General features: G+C 43.6%; 2 protein-coding genes across 3 annotated transcripts in view; one reads left to right on the forward strand and one right to left on the reverse strand.

Moving 5' to 3' along the window:
* Nucleotides 1-2927: 2927 nt before the first annotated feature.
* On the forward strand, nt 2928-10437 carry LOC146207769 (uncharacterized). Its single transcript, XM_084577591.1, has 4 exons — nt 2928-3089; nt 4095-4221; nt 8904-9157; nt 9913-10437. Exons 1-4 carry the CDS (start codon nt 2928-2930, stop codon nt 10435-10437), a joined length of 1068 nt encoding a protein of 355 aa, XP_084433717.1.
* A 4276-nt stretch (nt 10438-14713) lies between these two features.
* dsf (nuclear receptor dissatisfaction) overlaps nt 14714-23410 on the reverse strand; it is a 33502-nt gene continuing 24805 nt past the window's right edge. For both annotated transcript variants that reach the window (XM_084587161.1, XM_084587160.1), the window contains exons 5-7: nt 20397-20715; nt 16578-16869; nt 14714-15511 (exon numbers count right to left, since the gene is read on the reverse strand). In XM_084587161.1, coding sequence (XP_084443287.1) covers nt 15261-15511; nt 16578-16869; nt 20397-20715 — 862 coding nt within the window. In that variant the 3' untranslated portion in view covers nt 14714-15260. The remainder of the gene's footprint in view (nt 15512-16577; nt 16870-20396; nt 20716-23410) is intronic.

Here is a 23410-nt window from a genome sequence, read left to right on the forward strand (position 1 = left end):
TCCGCAGTGTCACGCTCCTCGTTTTCGCCAGATACACCAGAGGGCGCGTCCTTCCTTAGTACCGTGCCGCAGTACTTATGCGGGACGTTATACAGAAGCCATCATCCAGAACACTTCGCGCACCTATCGTTTATTTATCTACGTATCTATTTATATACTGCTTTCATTACACTTGTTACTTCACACTTTGTACGAGCAAACAATTTTCAGCATAAATTGGCCAATGTGCACAGAGCTGTGTTTGTTCTCCGTCGTCGATTCAGTGCCTTCTCAAGCTAACCCGTGGTTAACAACTGCAGCTGCAGAAACTTGCAGGCTGACGAGAAATTTCGTGAGCGGCGTTACATGCGTGCGGCGAATTTACCGCACACAGTTAACTGTTTCTATCTTTATGTGCTTCGTTCATCCAAGCATCTCTGAAACGCCATCTTTCCACATCGTGACCTTCAGCACAGAAAGAAAAGCGTTGGCTGCCGCCAATGCCATTAAACATATTCCTCCTTGTCGAGCAGATTAATTGATCGGAACGCCTTACCACCAAACACTGCCTGGAAATTTGACCTGACTGAGTCTCAAAGCTTATCGACGCAATATGTTAACTAGCTCTCTGTGGGAAAACGGCAGGTCGGAGTTGTTAACGGGGGGGGGGGGGGGGGGGGGGGTGAGTCATTATTGTTGGAGTCGGCGTGACATCATCCCTGGAGCTACAGCATAGCGAGCTATAAAAATATACATTATTTGAATTCTCCAGGTAAGAAATACGTTTTAAATAGCATCATAACAAATATAATGTCATGTAAATAATTATGCTTCAATTAAAATAACTTTACCGCAAAATTTATGGAGTTGAACCCTTATCTGGGGGCCACGAGTCAGACACAGACAGGCTGCCCCGGGCCCTGGGTCACTGAGGCACGCTCATGCGACTTAGTTAAGGGAAGGCCTTTTGCGATAGTCTGTCGCATCGTATTACTACTTGCATTTAGACATAGTAATTACGAGAGTTAATACGCTTGCTAATTTATGCTCCCTACTGGCTCGATGCTTCGATGAAGGTTAACCTGGGGTTCCTCAAATGATCTTTGGGTCTCTGTAGCTCCATTTTAATCAGCATGCTCTTGACCTTAAGTGTCCCCTAAGTTTTCGCTGGCTTGTCAAGGCTTGAACATTCCGCTTGTAATTTTGGATGTGTACTTCTGGCATTGTAGTTTTGTACTTGTAATTTAGGACGGGAGGAGCTAGGGCATCCTGCGGCTCAGCTTTAAACTTTTAGTGAGGCTGTCTTCGCTTCCGCGTTATACGTTCCTAATTTCCGACAATCTGGGCGTTAAAGCACAACCATTCGGCACGTCTTTTTCATAACTCGAAAATAGCTCCGCTCTTTCTCATGGGCTGTTTAAAATGGAGGGTTGATTGCGAGAATTTCGACAAACTCGTAAGCTACTAAAAACCTTGTGCTTTAGTGTAGCGAGAAGAAAAGCCTAACAGAAACCTGAAACCGCTGTCATGCTGCTGTGCGATACTATGATACTGAAACTTAATCATTTTTGTTTTCTTGTCGACGCTAATTTTCAACTTGTTTCATCAAGTGTTAAATCAGTGGCTCATTAATGGCTGATTCTGACTTGACGCAGTCAGTAAAAATAATGATAGTGTTGACTCACGATTGATCAACATCACTTTATAACCTACAGGGTGTTGTGATAGTGTTATATTTGAATAGCTATTATTTAGCTCTAAATGTAGGTTACGTGATGCAGCCATATTTGAGCCTCTTGTCCTGAAGTCGATTGTCATACAAGCTTCCCCGGTATACGAGTGCTTTTTCTTGAATTTAAGCATAGTTTTTCATTTGACGAATTAATATTCCTACATTAGTTGCTTAAATGAGCTACACGTCTATACATAGCTATTCGATACTGTCTCAAATTTCACACTGCAGCATTTTATTTTTGACGCCAAAATCGGGTGCTTCAAACTGCACACCGGGGTTTCTAAAAACGAAAAAAAAAAAAAATCAGCTGGGGTTTAGCTCGTGGTTAAATTTGGAGTTACGCTAGAGCTATCTCCATGGCTACGCTTAGGTTCGGCTTGAAAGTAAAGAAATGGCTTTTGCACATAGTAGTTTACTCTATGGTTTCAGCTTTATTTATAACATAGGGGGCACTTTTGACCCCTAAAGTGGGATAAGGCGGATGCCTCTACCGCAAGATGGTCCGGAGCCCTCCACTATGGCACCTCTTTCTCTCTGTTTTCACTCCCACCTTCGCGATGACGCGATAGCGTAAGCTATATCATCCAACATATAAAGCCCCGCTTTAACCGAGCGGTATGAACGTGCCTGCGTGGCCTAGGGATAACGTGAATGCAAGGGTCTTGGCAGGCTGATCCTGACATCACCCTCCCATATGAGTTGGCAGCTCCTGCCAAACGTAATGTCAGGAAGCCCTACGTCCAACTAGTGTTCGGCCAAGTCAGCTGCCAGCTACCGCCTCCCACGACTTCTTTTTTCTTCGCTCTTCGGACAGGCACGGACAGGCACCGGACAGGCATCGACAGGCACGGCTGAATGGTGAGGCTGTGGCCAATGTAGCTCTCGCTACAAAAACAAAATCTAAAAAAAGCCTATTAGCAAATATATAAACATTCATTGAACGGTATTCTTTATAATTCGATCATATTTAGGAGCGAATGCTATTGTACTTAGGCGCACCGCTCTCTCAAGAGTCCGGCTTTCTTCGACAAGAATTTCAATTCACTGTAAACAATGCTACGATTTAATTTTTTTAATGCGAGGCAATTCTTCAGCGCTGCTTAATAAATAATAATTAATAAAGAACCGAGTCTTTATTAATTACCCAACCTTTCGAGGCCTTAATCAGCCGACACTTTGCACGAAGAAGAAGAAGAGGGCGAAGCGACCGGGGATGGGGACCTTGAGAGATGGGCTCGTGGACCGCAGCCTGGCAGAAAGGGACGTCATCGAGGGACCTCACGCCGATGACCTCTTCAACTATGCGCGCGCGGGCGGGGAAGAGGCGACGCTGCCAATGCAGAGCAAGGGGCTTCGCTTCTTTGTGCTTCTGCAGGTAATGTTGCCATCTCTTTATAAACCCGCACGTTTTAGTCATTCATTGAGTCACGATAATTATAGGCACATTTCATATGCTTCATAACTTTCTGAATCTCGTTGCACGTCGAGAACACGCCTCCCTCCATGTAGTTTTCAAGACGACAACAACTGAACTGGCGCGCAAGAAGGAGTCTCTGTTTACAAAGAAATGATTACATATAACATTCGTCTGTATGCATGTGGACATCAGGCTCGAAAGACAGCTATAGTTAGTGTTGCTGTTTGAAGGAATTTTTTGTCCTTTCTTTCAGTGTTGGTTCCTTCGCAGCAGTTATTCAGTCAGCAGCGCAAAGAACATAACTATACAGAGTCAGATTTATGGAGAGGAAGGATTGGAGCCAAAAAGCACAGTACATCCACTTTCGAGCGTCATCACAGCTTTCTAAACGAATTGACGAGGAGGTATAATTGATCAAGAGCTTGAGGCGAGAATTGTGTTACTCTATTTGTATTTCTAGAGAAATCTTTAAGGTGGAGATGGTACATTTTATGCATGAGGGTTTTTCCTTAAAGGTGTTTGATAAAAACCTTCGGAAAAAGAAATTTGACAAGGGACGCGTCTGAAGATCTTATATATACGCAAGCGGCTACCCACCACTACAAAAACGCCACTCGCCGATCAAAAAGGCTTGTGCATGAGTCTCGTGCACACTGAAATTTTGGACCGCCGCGGAAGGCTGTTAGGATTTTAATCAAAAGTCAAGCAATTGAAATGTATCGCCTGTATGAAATACATTTCTTCGAATTTTATGTGCCACTCATTGCGTGATTATATATCCACGCATGCCGAAAAGGACGGCTATTGGTGCGTCATGTTGTTGTTCAGAGGTTTTTAGTCTCGAAAAGCTTCAGTGAGGATGACTTGAATGAATTTGGAAAAACAATGAACAATGTGCTACGACTTTTAGTAAACTTCCTGAATTTCTTTTTCTTCTACCTTCTTTCTCATTTTGTTCAAAAGGACAAACTTGGCGACCTCGAAACTAACAGGAGGCTTGTCGAAGAACTATGTTTACGCCTGCGGGTGGCGAAGAGGTTGAATAAGCATCCAGCTTTTGCGATTATCTTCTGCGGGGACAAAAATTACGGTGAGTGTTCACGACTCCTTTTATCGTGCTGTGATGCATACATTTTGCTATGTTTCTTTTCGTCAAACAGTGCAACGTTGATAGGTCTTCAATGAAAGCAAAAAAAAGAAAAAAATTTTGTACTTTTCATTCTTTTTTTTTTTTTTTTTTTTTTAAGTCCGTCCTAACCCTTGAGTGGTGCTCTGACGAAATCGTGCAAAGCTGTAATGAGCGAAACCTGCGCTACGAACTGAAGAAGCTATGCAGTCAACATCACGTGGTCAGAACTATTTCTGCATCCTCAGGCGAAAAGGTGTTTAGTATGTGATGTGTGCCCTGCCACTTCTGTTTTTATAAAGTTTAAAATTAGGGTGTTATTTCTAGTGCTAATTCAAAGGCACGTACTGCTGAGAGGGCATCCTGTTAACTTGCTCGAATATATTTATTCATTTATTCGCTTTACCACTCCGGGTAGTAATCATATTAGATTACATGTAGAGAGGGTGAGGGCAGAACAGAGAGTTTGGCGACATAAAGCACGAATCTGATGTAATGTAGAGGAAAAAAACGCGAAAATTTGTGATAAGTGTCAGTTAAGAAAGCCAGGATAGCCGTATCCGAAAATCTACTGGTTTGGTTTGGTAGACAGAGTGGTACGTTCCAAAAAGATTCAGGCACGAGGGAGGGCTGCTAAAATTGAAGCCACCTGGGTTTCTTCATCTACACTGACATCGCACTTTATATGGGAGTCTTGCATTTCGAGATAACCGTCATGGCCGGGATCAAACCCATGTCCTGGAGGTCGGAATTCGAGCACCCTTCGCTGAAGCATTAAATAGGGTCTATATCCGAAGATTAAGACACCAAAATTAATCGAGAGTAAAAAAAAAAAACGTTGAAAACGCTAAATTCCGCACAATGAACTATAATCTCTTGACGTTTTTCTTTCTGACTTATTGATAATTAGTTTAGCCGCAGTCTGTGGTCACAGTAAGTGAAAATTGCTCTGTTGTGTCTGATATAAATAATTTGTGTAGTGGGATAAGCGCCACAATATTCGTCTTGTCTGATGACTGAAACTTATTGCAGAAACTGCGAACTGGCATCTCTTAAATTGGCACTGACTTCTTACGTGTTTAAATTCAAAAGAAGTTATAAATCTCTGTTCAGTCCTAATCTCAGCTGTCTAAAACGAAAATAAAAATAAGTAATAATAATCAAAATAAATTGTTATCATAATCATCATCAGCGGGACTATAGCCACTGCAGGATGAAGTCCTCTCCTATCTCCTGCACTTAATCCAGTCCTGTGCTAGCTGCATCCACTTGACCCCTGCGAACTTCTTAACCTCATCCGCCCACCTAACTTTCTGCCGCCCCCTGCTACGCTTTCCTTCCCTTGGAATCCAGTTTGTTACCCTAAGCGACCATCGATTGTCCTCTCTACGCACTACATGCCCTGTCCATCCCATATCGAACACCAACCAATGTACTAAGTTTCTTTTTTCATTTTGTATTTGTCGTATAAATCCGGCATTAAAAATATAAGTTGACATCTCTTGATGTTGCTTTCCCACTTTCCGATCTTATAAAGTGACGTCGCAGCACGTTGTAATGCTGCCAAACTTAGTCACTTCTACATCATCACAGCGTAGCAACTGTGGTACGAGCATTCATACATATTGGTCTTATCTATAGACTAACAAAAATATTTCCATGGTACGACTGTCTGCGCACTCTATAAACTGTGATCTCGTGAGACCTCCTCTTGAGTTCGCGTCAGTAGCCTGGAATAGCGTATTTGTCACCTATTGCACGAAAACTGAAAATCCGCAGCGTAAGTTCATGCGCATCCTTTACGACAGATATATTTGTCGCCGGCGTTTTTACGACTATGATTCTCTCTTGCGGATCTCAACATGTCTACTCTTAGTGACAGGCGACTCGTGCGTGACACACAGTGCGCGGCTCTATTGATTGTGGCACCTTACTGATGTCGCTGAAATTTCGTGTGCCACATACAAAGCCTCAAAATGTTTCTACAGCTCTTACCCAGATTTGCATGCCATCTGTCTGATGACTCCTTTACATATCCTGTATAGCGTGACATTTATTGACATGGATATATTTGCCTAACTGCTGTTTTCATGTCTTTTTTAGGTGTCTCTTCATTTGTTTTTTGTGATGTATCTGACCTGGTGTGAGCTCGCTTAGGCCATTTGGCTTTTGAGGCATACTCAAATAAATAAATCTATCTATAGTAAAGACAAAGATCTGTAACGATTGAAAAGGTCTGTAAGGTATGGGTATAAATTCTTTAAGGATGAAAAAAAAAAAAAAAACATTACCCTATATATACCGTTCAAACTCACCTGTGGGAAATAATGTTTGCTTCCTTCAACGTCGTATAAAGACTACATTTTTATTGTTATTGCACCCTTAATTGTTTTTTACCCCACAGACTTGTAGGTAATATCCTAATCGATCTTCCAGAGCTGAGAACTGCTGTTTCCTCCTTCGTTAGATGTTCTAGTGTGCTCCACCCCATTAAAGTTTATATCGGTGAATTCCAGCTCATACAAGAACACAGCTACAGAAAGAATATGGCTCTTTTGAACGTCATTATTCTTTTTTTCCTGGTGGATTCGCATGAACAAGACGCTTAAATAAGTGGAAGGCAGTATGACGCAATAGGCGAACATTTTAAACGCACGTTTTATTTATATTTTTTCCGCCTTTTTATGAGAGCCACCAAATTTCTTTCGACACAGATATGATGGGGCAGCTATACTGCAGAAAATTCGACGTCCACTACTAAAGGAGATTAGACGTTTTGCTAAATAAGATGAAAAGTGGTAACAAAAATGCGGTTTATTATGATGGCGCCATCAAGTGGTAATTTTATGACTTCATGTGAGTAGATAGTGTTTTCTACGAGTCCTCCACTACGGCGTCTCTCATAGCCTGAGTCGTTTTGAGACGTTAAACCCCACAAACCAAGCCTCAATAGATGGCGCTACAAACAGTCCTTCGTTATAGTTTTATAATTAAGTAAAAATATTTGTTTGTTTGCAGTTTCCCAGAAAGTTGCATGATGCAAGTAATCGAGGATGAGGGTAAAGGCCCTAGAAAGCCGCTAATCGAGGAGTCATTCTATTACGGCATTATTCCTTCATGGCTAGCAGCTATAGTTTCGCGCCATCGGCGTCCGTTTTCGGAGCGCTCCAGCCTCTTTTGGAAGATAGCAAAGCGAAGAATACAAGAAATTCGCCTCTCTAGTTCATTGGTAAAGAAAGAATTGAGAAGAGGCATTGATTATGGGTGGTGCCATGTGACGTAATAGCTTTGGCATCCGCCTTGCCCGTGGGAAGTGATTTGTTCAATGCTTACCGCAGCACAAAAGATGAATAAAGACTTTAATAATAACCGAAAAGTAGGGCTAGTTGGTGTGGATTCATACTTTGCAGCGCGAAAAACAGGACCAAAGCGAACAAGGTGAGACACAACACAGACGTAAACTATCAAGAAATTGTATATACATATATATATATATATATATATATATATATATATATATATATATATATATATATATATATATATATATATGTGTGTGTGTGTGTGTGTGTGTGTGTGTGTGTGTGTGTGTGTGTGTGTGTGTGTGTGTGTGTGTGTGTGTGTGTGTGTGTGTGTGTGTGTGTGTGTGTGTGTGTGTGTGTGTGTGTGTGTGTGTGTGTGTGTGTGTGTGTGTGTGTGTGTGTGTGTGTGTGTGTGTGTGTGTGTGTGTGTGTGTGTGTGTGTGTGTGTGTGTGTGTGTGTGTGTGTGTGTGTGTGTACTTCATGTCTGCTTCCGGCATCCCGGCTTGCTTCATTACAGAACTGTATTAATGCAGTGCCGGTGTCAGCTCTTTTAGTGTTAATACTCGTTCCATCTCGCCTTGTCCTCTAAATCCTGTGATGACAATATTGGGGAATGAACAATGAACAATTAAAAAATTAATTTTGTGCAACCCTTGAAAAAACTGCGTGCATGTGCTTCTATGAAAGTGCTGTTTGATGAGATACGCCTCCAGGCAAATGACGCAAATAGTCATTGCAAAGAGAGTGTAAAATATACAGCTCCATTTTCGAACTAAAAATTACTTTTTATGGTTCAATTTAACGATTAAAAAAAAAAAAAAACGAAATGCGCACTTAACATTCTTGGGCTGGTTTCCGGTGAGCTGGCCACGAATGTTTATAGAGCGAAACGCGACGAGCTTAATTGTTCTCTGTTTTCACCAACTCTTCAGGTCGCATGGCGTTTCGCAAGTTAGATGCTGTACACTTTGCTGGTTCAAACCTCGATCATGTTCTTTGCCTTCGGGTATATGAACGCTATCAATTCGAACGTAATCGGACGCGCGATCTCTGCGACTCGCCGGTTAGAATGCGCCTAAATATCGAGTATACACTGCAATTTAAGTTAACTCGCTTCGAATTTCAATTCGTCCTCTGTTCTGTCCGGCACACAGTAATGTCGCGGCTGTCTATGACTTTCAGGCTCCTAAATATGGGCGACACCTAAACTTCGCCTGTAAAGGTCTGTCAAGATTGGTCTACTAGGTTTGTCAACACCTAAACTTGGTCCCTGCAGATTTGGAACTCTTGAAACGTATGCCATGCATGTTATTCATTTCCTCCTTACTAACCTCACTCTGCAGAAGCCCACGATGTCGCCTCCTGCTTTCCCGAAGACACCAGCGTAGTCCAGATCGACGTGCGGCATGAGACCATTGTCCAACATCGCGGCCACAAGCAACGAAGGGTGGCTTGCCTCTGCGTCCTGGTGTTTTTCGAGTCACCCGATACCCAGTTCGAGTGCGAATGGTCAACGTACGCTTCCTGCGGACTGCCGGCCACTCCTGTCGCTCTCTACGACCAGCTGAAGCGCATGCTTCTGGACTGTGGTGGTGAGGTAAGACTCCAGAGCAGCCACCATTTACTATTATTCACCGTTATCTTAGTTGGAATTGTTCTCGTCTCCCAGGTATACAGAACGTGCTATCTGGCCGTTCGGGCTTACTCCAACACATCCGTAGAGAATGTTTTGTGGTTCTTGTGTAAAAGTTAAAAACACTTTGCTCCGGCTGCCAACCCACCCCTAAGATTTGCCTTCTCGAAGTTAAGATTCGGCTATTCACCAAGGGGTCATTATTAAGGAGAGCTGGTTTTTGTGCGTGAAAGCCACAAATTCGGAAACTTGTGTGCAGGCGTCGTGGACACGAATGGAAGCAGCATTTGTCACATAACTCACTTTTCAGAGTGAAGTAGCTTGATGATGCTAGTTAACTCCTCAATTAACTTAAGTATACAGAAACAGCACCAAATGCTGCTTTCCATATACATCCTATGTTTAGGGCTTCGTAATGAGCACTCGATCTTGCTATTAAAGCCTCTTACATTCTACATTACCATTTTGTTCAGTTTTGTTCAGTTAAAGTAAAACTATTTAACTTGTTGCATCTTTACAATGGTTCGAACAGCTCGTCCACTCCTGCTTCGGTCGTGTGGTTGCTGTTGAGAGCACTTGTGAGGGCGTTTTCATTCACATAGCTTTAGCGTCACCGCAGCCTTTCAGGAAAACATTGCTTTGTGCTACCAATTTGCAAAGCGCACTTCTGAGCTGACCTCAAAGCTGCCGCATTTAACCTTGTTATTTTCTCTGTCCAGGACGAGTGCAGACACAGATACACGGGGTTTCCTGCTCGGTTCGCCCTTTACGTTACAACCGCGTTTTCCAGGGCGATGTTTAAGAGGCCCCCTAACCTATACCACGTGACCAACTGCATTTTGTGGACATCACGCCTCAAGATTCTACGCGGCACCGGCCAGTTCTATTTCCCAACGCCTGCTTATTGGGGTGCAATGACATTCGGGCAGAGCGTACTAGCTACGGCCGCTAAATACGCCGAATGGACAACGGTGCCCCAGATGTGGAAGCACCTGGACGGGGTTCGAAAAACCTTCGGGGATGTCAGTCGTGCTGCTGTGCTCTTATTCCAGGAAGAAGAGCTCAAGGCACTCGTGGCCGAAGTGGTATACACCGTATTCAGCGGAGCGGCAGCCGTACTTGGTACTGCCTGCTCGCTGGCCTTGGATGTGAACCCGTTATCACCCAGCCTGGAGCCAGAGGAAGAAGCAGGACCCTTCATGTGTCTCAGCACACCTGTCCTCGTGCTTGTGCTGAGCATCTGAGGTCACAAATGAGCTGTTCTTAACGTATAGGTCCACAAGCTAGTCGGTTGTATGGTCCCCAAGGTCTCCGTTTGCGTACATATCCGGCCAAACAATTTTTCTAAACGAAGCTCACAGACTGCCTCTCTCTACACATCGATCACTTTCGGAATTAGCGCCCAGCGGGTCTTTGGTTTTCAAGATTGAAAGAAAAAATACACGAAGAAAACGTTGTCTTGTGCTCGGTTTTGTAGCATATATAGGCAGAGGATGGCATTTGACCTCAACAGCTTCGACCTCCCCTAAACCTCACCAACTCACCTCAATTTTCAAAACAGTATACTATCGATCTCACTTAACCTCCCCTCAAACTCACAATGTGAGGTTGAGGTCGAATGCTAGGCATCCAAGGAAAAAAAGGGGTCAGTAAATTAGGCTTCAAAATCGTAACTAAGATCCATCTGTCAAGAATTTTCCCATGCTAATCTGGTGACTATACCATTATAACTTCTAATTACGAAAAACAAATGACAACGGTATTCATCCTAATAGCTTGAGCAAAGGGTTTACAAAAGCAAGGAAAAGTTTATATGTGAAGCTAAATGCACTTTGAATGTCATTATGTGGTGCTCCTTAGAGTCTTTGATTAGTCCACTTATGTACATAATTAACTAAGAATAACCACGCACATTAAATATCCCCTCTAGGACGCAATACATTCTGTAAAGTTAGCTGTACATGGTTAAGAAAGAGCCAATCCAATCATTTTTTTATATCAGCGCGCCATCTGTGTGACCTTTTTTTCTAATAGTTGAAAGAAATCGTGAAATGCAAAAGAAATAGCACGCGGCCGAGCGCAATTCGTTGATTAAAAACACTCTTTAGCAGCGCTGCCGTATACAGTAGGCCTAGAAAGCGGTCATGTTTGTTGTTCTTTGTTCGCGGGTTTTCCTGAAAATCTGATATCACGCATGGGATTTGTTTCTAGGAGAAATTCTGTCTGCATTTTCTTAATCCCTTTACTAGTTAGCGCAACATGTTTGATCCCAATGTGAATAGCAAAAATGCATAGCTGCTCTATAGTCAATTATCTAATAAATCGGAATTAAAAATAGTGTTCAGAGCGCTATATTGCGATAAACAATATGTCGTTTGTTGCATTCAGCTGCGATGAACTGCTTTTTCATGGTATTTGGTAGGCTTGGCACGATTTGCACGTGGAAGAACCTGCAACGCCAGTGGTTTCTGGAGGGTCCCGCATATATTTTTGTCATTCATGATGTTAATTAGCTTCCCCGAGAAAACGTGAATTACAGCTTTCTGTATACATATTGCTGGAAAATAAAAAGTATTGCATTTTCGTTTTGATTTCTTTTTTAGTGCATTATGACTTTGCGCCCTATCGTCTACAAAAAGGTGTCAGACAGCTTAATGGTGTACAGACTTACCACCGTCAAGACATGGTGCACGAAGAAGCCACGCGCTACCTGCCATGCTTGGGAAAAGAGAAGCAAAGCACTACTTCCCACTCGTAGGGAGAAAGAGATGGCTGGTCGTCCGCAAGGCAACTCGTTGGTCTAACTTCTGTCATGCGCGTTAATTATATGACTAAAAGAATAATCGCCAACGAACACAATGCAGAGGGGTAACAGCACTCCTTCCAAGAATGCCGTCCTGTAAGTTCTGGCTGTCGGAACGCGCTGGAATCGCAAAAGTTTGGAGCGGGCTGCAGGATTCGCTGTCTTCCTAAAGTGGCCAGCCGATCCCCAAAAAGCAGCTCTGCAGAGCCGTCCTAGACGGTGCACTTCAGCTTTGGTTCAAAAGGAGTACTCCTCAGAGTAAGCCATGAGAAAGAGAGAGAGAGAAAATAGAATAGAAAGGCAGAGAGGGTAACCATACAATTGTCACGTAAGCTATGACAACTACGAAAAGCCGCGACCTCAAAGGCCGACATCACCTAAAGACGACCCCACTCAACCTCAAACTCACGCATAAGGTTGAGGTCCGATTTGCTGACCTCACTCAAAAGATTTTAACCTATGACCGACCTCACGTTCACCTCTCTTAGATCAGTGAAGATGAGATTGTTTTGAGGTTTATAGGTCGACCTGATGGGGTTGCCCACCTCTGCAGGCTATCACCAGCGTGAAGTCATTCCGACAGTCTGCAAGCTGTGTACTTCTGCCGACACCTTTACAATTTCCTCCGCATGCGCTTATTCTATGGCACTCATACAGGCACTCAAGCTCCGCATCTAAGGGTATGACGTGATAGCATTATTGAGGCCAATTTGCCTACAAAGCTACCACGATAAAACAAAGTGAGGTAAAACATCTAAAATGGGTGCGGCGGCGACCAATGAGCGTGCGTGGAAACCACAGTTTAGGGTGAAACATAATAATGACCTTTATTTATTTATTTGTTATCGCTAGCCAAGACATCAATCGCCCCATCAATTTGCCAGCCGGACATTAGAAATTACTGCGTGAAAGCTACCGTCATATTCGGGTTCAAATATCGCACCAAATGCAGCAAATTGTTGTATACGTTCTTTGAGACCTATGCTAATGGACCATAATTTGCCAATGCACCATTTAATGAGATACTGCCGGCTGTAGGGTTTTAGTTCAATTTCTTCCAAGCCGATCATGGCTGATCTGGTAACCTGCGCCAGCCGTCGTATGAGGCTACAACCGAAGACCCATGCAGACTATTGGTCGGGTGAGCCTTAGCAATTTCTGTGAAAATGCTGTTCCGTTTGCGTTCGCAGTTAAAAAATAAAAAATAGTATTCGCTTCTCTTACTAAAATGTACAATGAAAATGCGACAGCTGCTTTCAAAGTAACCGTCCACATACAGAGGTGGCGTGGTGCTTCTTCCTCCTACTGTACTTGAAGCTAATTTTTCTTTCAATTATTATGCACGATCCCGGCAAGTGTCAGCCTTAAAATATATTTCAGTGAAGATATTATAGGTGTCAATTCACTGCTCCGTGCGCAAAGTTTCCTGCGGGATAATCCAGGCACACTATCTCCCACTCGCGGAATCTCGCTATCCTCACGGTAGACAAGGGGAATTGTGAAGAGCGGTTTACGATCCGGGGTGCGGTGCAACTGGTTAAACGCCCGGCTGGGGCAAGGCATGGAGGTTCAATTCCCGGTGGAGACAAGGTTTATTTATCTATTTTTAACCATCTCCCTTGAAAACTTGACACCTTCTGACAAAAGCCTCTGCCGATAGCTTCTGCTGAAAACGATGAGGCATTAAAGGCTTTCGCCTTAGTACCTCGCACATGCGGTACATGTGACAGTGTATAGATGTAGCCTATCTTTCACACCTAACAAGCGACTCACGCGCTGGAGGCAGTGTGGTTACAGGTTCTCGAGCACTCCATTTTGTTTCAGCTCGAGCACTGAATTTTGTTCCAGCCCGAGCACATAGAGTAACTTTGGAGTATTGAAAAAGAGCGACTGGTTTATACTCCATTGAAAACTAAATTTCACAATTCGAAAGACGCAGCCGACAAGCGGTAATAAGAAAACGCAATAGCCATAACCTTTTGAGTTTGCTGTTACGTACTTGAATACGTTCGTCGTGCTCCAGTATACTGGTGCGCTCTTTTTTCTTTTGCTATTTTTTCCTTTAAATAGGTAAGATGCTTCCTGAAAAATCATGCGCTGCCCTTGGATCCATTTTCTTTCCTTCTTTAACCCTCTTCTCTTATACTTCTTATGTTATTTGAGATACGTATTCCTTAATAGGACGACTAGTGTTTGTAGACTGCAGGTTAACACGGAACACAACGACACATAGATCAGTTGTGCACAAAACTCTAGTTCTCATAACGGCTCCTACGCCGTCAGGCGCAGTCCTAACGTAGGTTACATTAGCATTCGAGCACATTTCTGTTGAGCTTTTGAAGCTTTGTGCATCATCGACAAAGCGTAGGTCAGTTATTCGCATATGCGTACAAAATTAAGAACTGGGGTATAATTGCTTAGTTATTTTGTCAGGAACTAGTACCCTTGTTTTGGGCTACTTTGTCCATGCATGGTATAGGAAGAAGGGGAAACAACAGCAGGGAAGACGCTTCCCGGCCTTGTCGCGTGAATGTATTTGCTATTCCCGTTGGTTGCGTCGTTCCTGTAACAACCTTTATCAGCAATGAGCATCTTCATTTTAAACACCAGAAAGGTTTGAAATTTTCGATGTACCGTTATACATTGGAAGCACGTAGATTAGGCATGACAATTTTTTCAATACGTCTTCGCTAACAAGATTAGTGACATGACACGTACCGATCATTCTTTATTCTGGCGCCGGTCATGCGCGATTGTTTCAGCACATCTGAACGCGCATGCCATTTTTCCGATCGCAAACGCTGGCAGCTCCACGTCTTCGCCCTGCATTATAATTTCACACCGTCAGGATGGACGCACAACACTAAACGTGAAGCGAACATAATGAAACATGGAATCTTCGTCACTGCAGAAGCCACCCTTACGTCCACGTGAGCGCTGCCTTCTGTACTCTGCGTGCGTTTAATATCATCAGCCGTATGCGGTTCTTTTATAGTCATTCCCGTTCTCTTTGAGCACAGCATACGGCCGCAGATTGGTTCTCCAAGCTGACTTCTCGGCACTCCTTATAACCTGCGTTTCCTTATCAGCAGAAAACACTTTGCCATGATGCCTACGACTTGTGAGTTCGAGACTTTTGATCTCGAGGCGCAGATATGTTGGACGTGGCAACACGTTTGCCCTTTGATTTTCGCCGAAGGGAGGAATACTCCATACTGTGAGTGCCACAGTCTGTGGCATCTTTCACGCCTTTTTTGGCAGGTTTCAGTCAACCTTCTCCATGTTGTACATGTCACCTAGGATGCGCTCGATGGGGATGTTGCCAATGGTGTCCCGGAAGAACAGCCGCTCAACAGTGGCGGCGGAGACGGCGCGGAGGCTGGGCAGCAGCAGCAAAAGGCGACCGAAACGGGTCGGCTGGCGTGGATGCTTGTGGCGGATGTAGTCTCCAAGCACGCACTGGGCCTGGTCCTGTAGCATCTCCACGGGGTGGACGTCGCACAGCCCGATGGTCTCTGTACAGCAGAGTAGGGAAAACTTAACATTCAGGGAGGCTGGCGAAACAGAAACAATTGAATAGGTTTACTCTTGTAGAGAACGTTTCAGTGCAAGTTAAGCGCAAATCGAAGGCTTTCAAAGAGGACGCTGTTATCGCATTCACACGCTCTAAGCGCATCGGTAAACTTTCACCACGGATCTGTTAAATCGGCCTGATCTTAATGTTAAAACCATGCGACGTGCCCTATACTGAAATCATGCATATAAATGCAGCGATCTGAAAACAACTAAATTAGCACTATGCGGAGCAAGAATTGGGTGTTTTCTGTACCGTGTTTAGGATATTTTTGTGCATTAAAACTAGACAGAAAAATAAAATAGACAGAAAGCAGTAATTAATAATTTAATTCATTTATTTTATACGTCTTTATAAGTAAATATTAGTGTAATATTGATATCTTTAAAAATTTGGTAATATATTGATGAGGAATTCTGCCTCCTTAAAAATGGGGCCAGACAGGGGCAAATCGCTTGTGAAGACCCTACATATTTCAGGACTCTAAGATAACATTTAGATTTTACAGTTAAAGTGTTGATAGGCAGGAAATGTAATTCCTTCCGCCTCACTTACTGTGCTTGTTCGTTCCTTACATTTTTTTTCTATTACTATAAATAAAGTCACACTAAGAAAATCCTGTGCTTAAAAATGAAGGCAGCAGCGGACCTGCTCTGAAACCTCAAAAAATGAGGTATAAGCCCAGTCTAATACCGCCTTTCACTATCAACTTCATCATCATCATGAGCATGAACAACTGATAGCTGTCTTTATCGTAGCCTTATGTATGTATATAGCCTTATGTACAGGGTCGCTATTCGACTGTGCTTAGTCTCGGTAGATATACGTAATGCTTTAGTCTTACTATCTGTAATGGTTACAACTTACGTGCAGTGGTACAATGCGGTTCCCCTTCATTCTTTTTACTTAGGCATGATTTCCTATACTGACTTCAAAATCTTCATTATACCACAATCAAACAGAGTGTGAAAACCTTGAAGGTCACATTAAGAAGCAGTGACATTCACCTGGTTTGAAAAGCACGACCGCCTTGAGGCAGCTGCATTCGGTGTCGTCCGGAGACAGCTGCCTCAACCGGCGCATCACGTCTTGAATATAGTGCATCTCGGCGGCGTGTTGTGAAGATGGACCTCCGTCCAGAGCGTCCGCCTGCGACTGGTGCTGCTGCAGGCGCAGCGCAGTAGGGGGCGACGGAGCGCCCTTGAGGCCTGGCAGAGAGGATACAATGTCCGCAGCCACCGACCATTGGGCCATGTAGAGGAGGAACAGGTCCTTCCAAGACTCCTCCAGGAGGGTCACCTGCGCAGGGGCGGTCCGCTTGGCTGGTTGGCTATGGGCCATCACTAAGCGTACAAGGCGACAAGGAACGCACACTGATGAAACGAAAAGAGCGAGTGAACATACAATGCCGAATTCTTCGTCTTTCAGTGAATGTCCCGTCCAGCGTGATCGCTATACGCCGTTGTGTACAGGGGAATCAATAAGCAAAAGTGACAGGGTACCCATTGTTTTTTTTTTTTTTTTTTTTTTTACGCTTGCATTTATTTACTAAGGTGTTAATTCCCAAAAGCTGTGTCGTGTTATTTGAGTACCTAATAATCAGCATCAACGATGGTTCGTTTGAGTTAAAAAGTGTATCTCAAGAAAAGTTCACATGTGTTGAGCGCAATTCAGGAGGCTGAATATTCGCGAACTATTGGCACATTATCTGATCAGGTGACATAACCGAGATGAGTGGCGGGCTCCGCTTGGTTGCAAGCTGCAGTGTATGCAGAGCCCCACGTATCAGGAGGATAAAATAGAGCTGAAACCTACGTCGCCTGTGCCTATCGCAGTGAACAAATAAAACCACTCTGAAGGATCCACAACCAACTCTAAATGCTAAAAATTAGAAAACAACAAAAAAGAAAGATCGACAACGTTGGTTTAAATGGCAGAAACCTGCAGCAGCAAAGCTGTTTCTAATGCTGCTGCATACTATTCTGAAGGCTACTTGAGCGTCCCTATAAGTTGCTTCGCTATAATGGGTTTTATAATGCTAACACAAGATAAGGAAGAGCAATAAATAGAGCCACGTGCTGGAATCGGATTCTGGAGAGGGGATGGCAGAGGGTTAACATGGCTGGCGAGAGAAATGACTGAGTGGAGATCAATGGGTGAGTTTAAACCATCATTTTTGTAATATTAGCTTTTGATGACTTCATGCATAGTGCATTCTGCAAAATAGGATGGAAGATAACACAAAAATCTGCATGAGTATTTTCAGAAAAAAACTAGATTACGTATTTTTGGAAAAATAGCTGCCTGCTATACAGTAGGATTATAAAACGACAAATGACGCAACGAAACATAATGGCTCTCGAAGTAAAATGAGATAATATCGTCAGAAGAGACCAGATATTTTAAATAGAAGTGCCTGGTGAGGCATTAATGTAGCCCATAACGACGGCATTTCGCGCACTAAATAGCTAAATATTCCGAAAGCACTGTGGAATCTATATACACTACAGAAATGCGAAAGTCTGACAGTTGATGGTGCACACGGTGCATCACGTTTGCTCTCTTTGTAATTATCAACTAAATGCACCGTCATTATCATTGCTAAAGCCATCACTATCAGTATTACTAACTGCAGCGCCACTGTCATCGGTACTGTTATCCTCATAGTAGACAAGGAGAATCATGATGTGCATTTCACGACCCTGTGGCCGTGGCGTAAATGACTAAAGTGCTCGGCTGGGGATCCAATGGCTTTCAGGCACGCGGATATTGTTGCGAGGAAAATAAGGCAGTATCTTCGAGAATCCGTTGCTAACGTCATTGATGCTTTCAAGATACGAGACCAAGGGCCTCAGTGGCTTCCGAAAATGGAGGCGCTGCTACACATGCGCGAATTTTAATGAATCACGCAGCCCGAGCTGACGTTGTTTTTAAGCCATGTGCGTTTGTCGTGTAATATTTTCTGTGTGTGAAATCAGATTTTAAAGTTGACAATAAAGAAAAAAAAAGAGAGAGAGGCGGTAGTTCGTTTTCCGTTGGAGATCAGTGTTTTTTGTTTTTTTTTTCTGATGACGTTAATTTCGGTTTCCAGAGATGACATCATTGACTGACAGCTATAGTGTGACCGAACGAACAAACGCCAACAGTCTGAGCCATTAAATGTTTTCCGCTTAAAACAGGAAATTTTATTTAGCTTGAAATGGTACGCGTTGGAAAAGTGCACGGGTCTTTCCGATGCAAGGAAAACGACAAAAGCTGTTAATAAAAAGAATTATGACAAAACTAACTGCCTATAAATACCTGGCTTAGAGGTTGGACACATATTAAAAGATAGATATGCCATAGCTGAGGATATCCACAATGCTGGCTCGTAACTTATTTGACAGTACCAGCAGGATATAAACGTAAGTACTAAGCACAAAAAGCAGCGACATGCAGATTGCGAAAATCGAGTTTTGTGTCTCGCGCCCTTATTAGCCGTTCAGGGTAATTATTTGATAGTAATGTTCACTGTATGCAAGGACACTGACATGAAATGACGCATAAATAACATGAAGAATGATCATATTCTGTTTATTGAAAGGGTTGGGCTTCGCTTACAACGGTGCCGCTAACACGCAGACCCATTGCATCGGTATAGTACGCTGGTCACGTGCACTCTCGCGCTACACAACGCAATAACAAAAGGATAATATATCACGGTTCACTGTTTCATTTTCTTGAATTTTCTTTATGCCGCTATAGCAACTTTTTCACAAGTGCAAGTGTGTGAGCACCGTGGCGAGTTCCATGGGTGTCTTCGACTGGCAGCACAGTAATTGCTGTGGTCACTGAAGAAAATTAATTTGCTTTTAGAAAACAATATTCACTGAAAAAAGAACTGCTATTTCATATACACATAGACAAAAATACGCCAGCTGTATAATGTATATATAATTGTCGAAAGCCTCCAGCTCTAGTTTGGCTGCGCCAAGAAAGCTTGGTATATTTCTGCCGTTTCCAAAACGTGTTGCATAAGCTCAGGATTTATAAGTGTTTCACGACCTGCGCTGGTAAGCAAAAAATGTAAAGCTGGCACTTGCGCGCTCTAGATAACCTATAGCTTTTAGAGCAAGAGGAATAGAAATTGGATCGAGTGTAGGGTTCTGTTCACTTTTTCTGCGTCGCTGTCCTGCTGTTTTTAACATCCTATTTGAAAATAGCGAGAGATATTCTCGAATGGCCTTTTATTTTCCTTCAGGTTGACACTGCTTCAATCGTAAGAACCATGAATGCGCATTGTCGACATAGTGTATAGCATGCCACATGCACGCAAGCAAATGCTCTATTGGTTACATGACCTGATGCATGGCACTGATATATTTGAATTGGCCTCGAGCAATAAATGTCTACATGCTCTCATGTGCTTTAATATTTCTTCATTTCAAGATGTAATCGTCAGTTAATTGCCTAATTCTGTTTTAGAGAATATAAACTTTATTCCCCCAGATTGATTCCATTTCTTAAATTTCTTCTTCAGTATCGCTTCTTCGTACCAAAAAAAAAAAAGAAGTGAGAAGTCTGGTAATTTTTATTAGGAACTTTTACGAAGCCATATCGAGTGTATGTGTTATCGCTTCAGAACAAGTTTGATTCGTAAGCCAACCCGTAAACTTTGGTCGTCATTTAGATTTCAGCACTCTATTATCCCACCCGCAATTATATAGCCTGCGCAACACCTGAGAAGCGAGGCTTAATATTCATGAATATCTAGATGATCGAATCATACAAGGCAAAGCATATCGATAAACCAGAGCGGGAGCCATGCATTTCAGTACGGTACCAACCTGATCGCCCTTGGAAAGAGTCTGGAAGGTGGGCAAGCACTTAACCCAGCGGATGACCATGAAGAGCAGCCTGGCCGTCACCTCCTGGACGGACCCTCCGCCGGTACTGCTTCCCCAGAGACACGACTGCGCACCCCCAGATGATGCCTGCAGTCGCTGCCGGAGAGTGGCCTCCTCCAGAGACCCAAACGGGTGCGGGCTGGACGAAAGCAGCGAGAAGGCCGACAGACCGCCCTCGGCTCCCAGCTTGGCCGAGAGGCCGGACGGTGGGCCGAAAGCGTTGTTTCCTCCGGCGCCTCCACCACTGCCAGAGCCCATCCTGTGCAGATTCACCGTTGTGCATGGTTCAGCGTACTCCTATAGCGACAGCCAAGGTGGTAAGCAGAGATTTGTTTCGATGTAGAACACTTCTCGAAATTTTCTGAGCGCTGCGCATATCTTTCTTCTCGCCTCCTTCTGGCCTTTTTTTTTTTTTTTTCGCTATCTGTTTTTCGACAGACGGCGTGTAACACCCTCCGAAAAATATTTATGGCTACCCCAATGGCGACAGCTGTTTGCGTGAGGTAACAAATTCACCGATACACCCCATGATGCCAGAGTGGAACAATATAGGCGCACCGCTTAGAGTTATTGTATAGGTTCTCGCAGTTTCGCGTTTCGCTCTTCAGCTCTTCTCCCGCCTCCATGGCCAAATTCCATTACATGGCTCAAAAACATCCGTGCACTGGTCTGAATCTAACGCCTCAACGTCATTTCGAGCTTAGCTGTTATTAAAAGTATAGGGTTTCATCTACACTTCTCGCCTTTGTTGCCTTTATTTTCACTAAGTATATAATACTGCTTAGCGAAAATATATTTGTATCGAAAAAGATTATTCTAATGGGAATTTTTAAACAAATTTTGTGTTATTATTAAGGCCAAAACATAACAGGTGGCGCCACTCATCTATACGGCGTGTATTTTGTTAGTAACACTTGGAGATGCGGGTTGGTGTAGCCGATGCATTGCTAAAAAGGGGGCCATTCGCTGCAACGGTATTTTTGATTGGAGTAAAGCAAACTCGGTAGCCCTAAATAAGCGTATTGAGCTTGCATTTGCTTTAATAGCTTTACTAAGCATATTTTCTGAATGCAAACGATGTTTTGCTTTGAGACTAGATGCTCGGATGAGCAATATGGCGGAATGCACAACTTTGAAAATATACGCACATACAAAAGCGCCGCAGAAAGAGTGAGGAGACGGGATGGATACTCCCGATCTTTTGGGGCTGGGAACTTAGGGACCTAGGCACCTATGGACCTTCGCTCTTTACAGAAGTGGCTCCTTCACCGCCAGTGTTTTCGTATCTGTTGTGCATGCCGTCATTGCACTCTCCGCCGCTTCCTGAAAGTGATGCGCGTCTCTTTTTGGCAGCTTAAGGCTCCGCAATTTACACCCGCGCAACACGTTAACATTAAAGCTTCCCTTACCTCCTGACTTATTTTCGCTCAGTATGAAAGTTACATCTCCCCGGCAGCGAGTTATGTATGCTGCTTACATATCAGCTCCATCATCAATCCTTCTTAACCACATTCACTATGAAAACCTTTCCCTATTCCGGTAATAGTTACTTTTCTGTGTTTTGATACAACAATAAGGGTATAGAAATAAGGACAAAAGCTGCGCTAATATCGGCTAGTGGCTACGGTGACGCGTGCAAGAAATGAGTTCAAAGTAGATCACAAAAAAAAAATTGGCTTTGGTTTAGCTTCGGTTACACCTATATTGTGAAAGAATAGCTGAAGCATGGGGACGCAGAATCGGTGGCGACGGCTATCTGTGCTGCTAGTCGCTCACATTTTGCAGCACCGTCGCAGCGGCGTTTTGCATCACGCTGTTTACGTTCTTCCTGCTTTTTTGCCGCTCTTTTGGCTTTAGCCCCTTCTCTTCCCCTGCACAAACCTTCCGCTCGCAACGCAATGTCCTCCGGATCATCCGATATAGCCAACTGACGATCGTAATGAGCACGGCTGCTCAGTCACTTTTCCTCTGAATTCATGGCCCGTCTCCGGCCGAGGCGCGCGGCGCGCTTTATATACTCGAGGCGACGTCAGCGATCATGTCTCTCGCCACGCAGCTGCTCATGCGCTAAGCTACTTCCCACGTCAGTTGATTTTTGACCTTTGACCTTTACCTTTGGTAGGAACATTGCGATACCCAAAGTGGTTTGTGGCTTAAGTTTCAACTTGACCTCGACACTGTTTGAAGGTCATCGGAAGCACACGGTGACCTTGACTTCACCTTCAAAAATCTCTTTTATGACTCTGGCTGTACGTAAACATATATATCAATCGAAACCGTGTTGAAGGGAAGACAAACACAACTATATATAAGCATGGCGCGTTCGCCATTCTTATCCATGGTAGCATACGCCGGACAACGACGCTGCGACGAATTGATGAAACCAAGAGTTCCGCGAAATTCTGTACAAGGCTAACATATAGACTTCAGTTTTCAGGAGTGGTCCGTCCTAAGAAGACCTCAGTAAAGAGGAGATTGAATTTCTAGCACTGCTTGCGGGCTCCAACTCTGCTTGATTGAACCAAAAGATCAAAGTAATTAGAGGTATGACCTATCGTGCATTGTATACCATACAGCTAAGCTGCATGTTCGACATCCAATCTCAGCCATGCAGCCAAAACACTTATTTTATTGAAAGAGAGAGGGGGGGGGGGACTATAATGACAGCCTCTCACTTTGGAGACAGTCTTGAATGAGCTTTCTTGGTGCCGGTGTATTTCTTTTGTTGCTCTGGCATTCGAGTTACCGAAGAACCACAGCCCAATATATGAGACAAAAATCTACCAAGAACTTCAACTTATCGTTGCTTTAGAAATAAAGGCGTTTCATTGAAACTGAAAAAAAAAAAGACCGAAGACATCTACTCCCGGTTATCCAGAAACGCAAAGAGCTCTATGGGTCTGTCTAGATAGCATCGTTGTTTAAGGATAACAAGCTTCTTTCAAAGAGAATAC

Source organism: Amblyomma maculatum, chromosome 1, assembly GCF_055883805.1.
Source record: "Amblyomma maculatum isolate TAMU_Amacu chromosome 1, ASM5588380v1, whole genome shotgun sequence".
In the NCBI taxonomy this organism is placed as follows: domain Eukaryota; kingdom Metazoa; phylum Arthropoda; class Arachnida; order Ixodida; family Ixodidae; genus Amblyomma; species Amblyomma maculatum.